A 5,663-nucleotide genomic window follows, 5' to 3' on the forward strand; every position below is an offset into this window, starting at 1 on the left:
TACTCAGTAGTCTTATAACCTATTAGAAGGAACCCAGCCACCAGTGGTCTACACAATCACAATATGCCCAAGCGTACATTGGAAGTCAAATGACTACACATATTTTTTTAATATGTTTACAATGTGCTTAAAAAAATGAGAAAATATACTCTTTCGTCTACCCTTATCTGCTGAGTCTTAGTTTAATACAGCAGCAACATATAAAAACTTGGCATTCAGCAATGGCCAGACTGATCCGGATAAACACTCCCTGCAAAAGAAAACTGGAACACAAACTATTTCCAATTCACTATAAGATTTATAAAATAAACATATAGAGACCTTTTTGACTTTTTCAAAGAGTTCCAGGTCAGCTATGTCTTCCAGGGCTGGATTTGCTGAATTTCCAACCAGAAGGGAAAATACTGTTGGTGACAGAAAGTTAGGTGGTGGACCACCATGTACCAAGCTCACTGCAATGGCTCTGCCAGAGATGTAGTACCAGTCCCCTCTGAGAGCTGCAAAGCAACAGAATAAAAGGAAAAGCAAAATTGTCAGTAATGTTGCCTGTAAAAATAAATATCAGTTAAACAGTTCCCGTATTAATCTTAGAAAAATAGGTAATTACCAGTACTGTCAAGAGCCAAGTTCTTGCAGTTTTCTTTCCCCTCAAACATGGCTGACCTGGCAATGGTGTCCATCAATAGTCTCAAGAATTCCCTCCTCGGCCCACCTAAATCAACCCCTTCCTCATTTTTCCCCATATCATCTGAGAATTTCACACAGTATCAGTGGTGAATTACCATAAACTATTAGGTCAATCTTCGCATGAACAAGAGCTCCCGCTAATATTTCCTTCACTCAAGATTTCTACTTTGCGCTCTCTCCCACACACTGCGGCAGCTGAATTTGCCTCTCATATCCTGCCGAACCAGCATCTATGAAGAACCAATTTAGCAGGAAAAACCTCCCAGCATTTGGAATAGACGATCAAACTACCAACCAAAAAAAAAGAGAGAGAGAGAGTGCTCACAAAAGAATCTTCATCCGCTGGTTTTTTTTGCATGTACTTGCCCTTCACATTCTGGGACTTTCCCAGACTGAGGCCAAAGAAACCACCACAAAACTGCCCCACTCTTACTCAGAACTCCCCAGCTTACATCGGAATTTTTTATCTACCCCTCAAGTATACATACATCTCCATCCAGGTTAAAGCTCTCGTTACACAACAAGTACATCAAATTACTAAGTGCTCTTGCCAAAAGGAGAATATAAGCCCACATAAGTTCTCTATAACTTTTGCAACAAAACACACCAACCTTGAAGTCCCTTCCCTATCGCTAACATCCCACCAGATCCTAAGTGGGTGAACTTTCCCAGCGTCGTTCCAGCTCTTATATAAATATCCAGCGTGTATTTTGCTATCTATATCTTATACTGCTTGTGTTATCTGGGTTTTTTCTGTGCCTAATGTTTGCTTTTGTAATATGTTCCAGCCAGGTAGCATCTCCTATCGGTATTCACTTTGAACTCTAGCCTTTTAGTAAGAGAGCTTATATTTTCGTTCGCCGCCCACCTTAAAAAAAAACAACGTATACAAAAAAAATATACAGAGAAAAAAAAATAAAGAGTGTATGAACAATCACGCTCTATTGTAATACCAATGCTAACCTTATGTGTATTTATCAATTTACACCCTAGACATGAAGATTCAGTTCTATTGTGGTACAAAGCACGTGAACTGGAATATTCATTAAAGAGAACTTATCTTATGTTGATGATTAAATGATTGCCAATATGTATAAAGCTATACATAAAATCTTCTCTTCCTTATATCCATACGTGTTCTTTACTATTTATCTTCTCTGAATTTTGTTAAAACAATTGTCTGGAAAGCCAACAATTAATCATGGTCTCAAAAACTCCAAATCTTCTGTATTGTGTGTTACTCACCCAAAGCCCATGTATTCTCCCAAGCTCCAGCACCCCACCTTATTAGCTTGATTTATAAATCCCATCATCTGGAAAGAAGCAAAAGATAAGCGATTGGACGAAGAGCTGTCCCAGCTGACCTATCTTGGCCCTCCATTTAATGACAAAGACTTCTCCCCTCCGCGGCCCAACAGCACAGCTCTGACACTGCCGAGTGCTGCCACTCGAGTGGACCAGTGGCACCGCCTGGAGAACAAAGCACGACTGGCCCAGAACCAAAAGGCCTACTCTGTCCTTCTAGGAGCTGTCAGGGAGCTGGCCCGCTCAACCCTCTGCCCCTCACTCAAGACCTCCCTCCTGCACTTCTGCATGGGTCTGGATGGACTTCTGGGTTCAATATCTGCACTGATGACCGCGCTCGGTGACACAAATCCTACACAAACTCCAAACATGAGAGGTAACGCTGGTGAGCTGCAGTATTTGCAGACGGGGACAGGAGGTGGCCGACCAGCTCCGCTCATGAGCCAGAACCTGTACAGATCGAGAGCCGGATCTAGATCGGTGTCTGGTCAGCGTAGTGGCCAAAGAAGAAGTGGGACAAAGTTAGTCAGAGGAGTTAAGGAAGATGGTGTCACTAAGGAGCTGACAGAAAAAAGAAGAGGAAAAGAGGCAAGGAGAGCAGAGGCAGCCAGAGGAAGGAGTAGCGGATCGAGGGAGAGGGCAAGGGGAGAAAGACGGAGAAGAGAGAAGAGGGAAGAGCCAGAGAGAGGAAATTGGGCAGCCAGTGCAAAAAATGCAGCAGGAAAGGAGGAAGAGGAGAGATGGGTGAGGAGGAGAAGGCTGTTAAGTATAGCTGAGGATGGAGAGGAACAGGAGAGGCAGTTCGAACCCGGGTTTGAAGTGTCATATGTGGACACAAAAGGCTTGGGATCTCTTCAACAACAAACAGAAAACCAACAAGGAACCAACGACCATCAATACAGCTACAATCTGAACGCACATCATCCAGACACGCTCAGAGCGGAGGATGGATTCATTCTAGAGGGGAGCAGAAGGTCAGAGGAAGAGGAGGACAAGCAAGCATACGCAGATGCTACCTCCTCTTCCTCCAGTGGATATCTGAAGCAGCGTCGGTCTCCCGTTAGGCCAAAGAAGAGAAGGGACAAAGTTAGTTAAAGGAGTTAAGAAAGATATGCGGAGCGCTCGAACATAACAACAATATATAAACAAAGAACAATAACACTCTACAGGCTGACCCCAGATACAACAAAAGAAGAGAAACAGACGTCCCCGAACCACCTCTAGCGAGGAAGCAAAAGCCACAACGAACGACTACGGTTATCAGCGCACATCCTTTACTGCCCTCCGATCTACCAATGGCACATAAGTGCGCAGGCAAATAGCGACGAGAGAAGAGCGACCAACCCTCGCGATCCGGCACCAGCGCCATGTGACGAGACAAATCTTGGGCAGCCAGTGCAATATAAAACGTCCTATGTACGCAGAAAAGAGGGCACCTACAAAGGACACTAGCTCATGGTCGAACCAGAGCTGAAGCACAGGCTTTAGTAAAGTATAGCTGAGGATGGAGAGAACAGCAAGGCACAGGTTCGGAATACCCCGTTTTGCATCTCTTGAGTCAGCTCCTCTCAAATACTAGCTGCGCTACAACAACAACGGCTTGACGGTTCCTATCTCTTTCACACAAATTCACAACAGCCAACACAACCACAGCTCAAGGAAACCAACGTACCATCAATCTCAACACTATGCATCCTCACTAAGCGTCTGACACCCACACACAAGCAGAGATGACAGTCGACGATGTGACACAGGAAAGGTGGAAAGTGCGAGTCTTTACGAGGATACTGCGAGAACTGTCAGAGCTATGGTCCAGAGCGATATGGCACGGAGGATCGAGAGCCACGAAGGACTTTAAAGCAGACGCCAGAATGCTACGAGTATAGCTCGAGCTGACCGCTTCACTCAGTGGATATCTGAAGCAGCGGCACCGTCTCATAAGACGTACTACCACTCGCATCCGCCTCTCGCTCCCAACTCAAACATCAACCTCCTACTGTACAACAATCTCAACACACCTCTAAACCAGATCTGGCAAGCAGCATAAGAGAGCTACCAACCCTCCGCCGCGCCAAGACCTGGTCCTACTTCTAATTTGCTCTTTCCAACAAAAGGCAACTCCCTTCTATCTCGCCTCCCACTGAACTGGCTAGATTCATCTCTGCCTATCGTACAACATGCAATGTCTTCACTTCTTGCATTGAAATCTCTGATTTGACTGCTTGTGCTAGGTTTGTCATCACTTCTTGCCATGTAGCCTTCATCACAAATGCTGTTCCCATCACTTCCTTGCTTTGCTCATTGCCTTTTACCAACACTCCTTCCAATACAGTTGGTCCCAGTATCATCTTCTTCATCACTGCTAGTGCCAGGGTTATCACCTTTAACATGACTTCTTAACCTTGTAGTGACTTGGCTGCTCATGTCTTGTTGGATTTTTGAACTATCAACTTCAAAACAATCATTGTCACTGTCCTTATCAGTTGCACAACTGCTTAATGCTGATTTGGAGCTGATGTGGGAAGGATCTTTGTCTTCATCTGATTCACTCTTCAACAGAGAAAGACCAAAAACATATATCAAAAGCATGTAATTATAGCTTATCTTAAAAATATTAAAATAAGAAATATCCATATTGATTGCTCCCAAACACTTGTTTTAAATAAATATATTCTATTTTGGTAGAAGCCCAATTGTTGACATGGTTTTTTCCCAAATCATGATTACTTTTCATTCTTTTAGGAACTTACTAAAAGTGTCCTTGATGGCCTTACATAGAGGGCTTTGGTTTTAAAAACCTTCAGGATCAGCATCCCATTCAGCTCCTGACCATCTTGGAGCTTTGGAGACACCAGCTTATTGCCACAAGCCATTAGAAAGCCAAGAAACTCGAGGCTACAAAAAATAAATAGGGAGAACAGCAATTGGTAATTAGTTAAATATTTTAAATATTAGTTAAATATTTTATTATATACTGTTCTGTTTGTGTGTATGCTTTTATGACTTTTAAATTATACTGGTATAGTCCATATGTTTTTATAATGATGAATAATATTTTAAACTTCTTTACTTTGGTATATTATCTTTAAGTACAAGTCATTACATGAATACACGTTTGTGTAACCATAATTTTGAACCTTGTTTACTCACTACTCCCCATGATGGAGTTGGAAGTAGTATAACATCTTTGTTGTAATGGTCATGCTGCTGGGCCATAGCTCTGAAATATAAATATAACTATTAGATACCATAAACAACAGCAAGTGATAACTAATAATACTGAGATGCAGACAGCAGAACACTATCCAAACCCCTACACAGAATGCTTTCATAGACAAAATTGTTGTAGTTAGGCAAACATAAGGGTTAATTTTATATACTTTTTTTTTTATACTTTTCCGAGAATACGCGCTTCTTTTGTGGTTCGGACTCCTTCTGACATTTCTTTGGAGGTGGAGGAACACCAAAGTAATTGCTTAAAGGAGCTTCTTCGACATCTTTAAGAGTTCTAAACAAATGTCTGTCCTCCTCCAGAAAATCTTATGTACGCAAACACGCGTTGCAACTTCTTATCTTGTGTGCGTCTTTTGTTTTGACAGCGAATGCCCACCTGCGGACCACTTATGTGCAGCCCTGGTTATTTAGCTCGTCATTTTGCAGCCACAGAAATT

The 5,663-nt window shown here is 42.6% G+C and overlaps 2 protein-coding genes across 3 annotated transcripts in view; one reads left to right on the plus strand and one right to left on the minus strand.

The window, feature by feature from the left end:
- The window catches only part of LOC121812711 (G2/M phase-specific E3 ubiquitin-protein ligase-like), a 1,900-nt gene extending 1,158 nt beyond the window's left edge, over nt 1-742 (minus strand). The window contains exons 1-2 of the mRNA XM_042215537.1: nt 608-742; nt 322-497 (exon numbers count right to left, since the gene is read on the minus strand). Of these exons, the coding sequence (XP_042071471.1) occupies nt 322-497; nt 608-680 (249 nt within the window). The 5' untranslated portion in view covers nt 681-742. The remainder of the gene's footprint in view (nt 1-321; nt 498-607) is intronic.
- Nucleotides 1-5,663, plus strand: part of opn5 (opsin 5) — a 77,012-nt gene that overhangs the window by 56,694 nt on the left and 14,655 nt on the right. The gene's annotated exons all lie outside the window — the stretch shown is intronic.

The sequence above is a fragment of the Haplochromis burtoni genome, unplaced genomic scaffold (genome assembly GCF_018398535.1).
Source record: "Haplochromis burtoni strain Fernald_Lab_line unplaced genomic scaffold, NCSU_Asbu1 Contig_748, whole genome shotgun sequence".
In the NCBI taxonomy this organism is placed as follows: Eukaryota; Metazoa; Chordata; class Actinopteri; order Cichliformes; family Cichlidae; genus Haplochromis; species Haplochromis burtoni.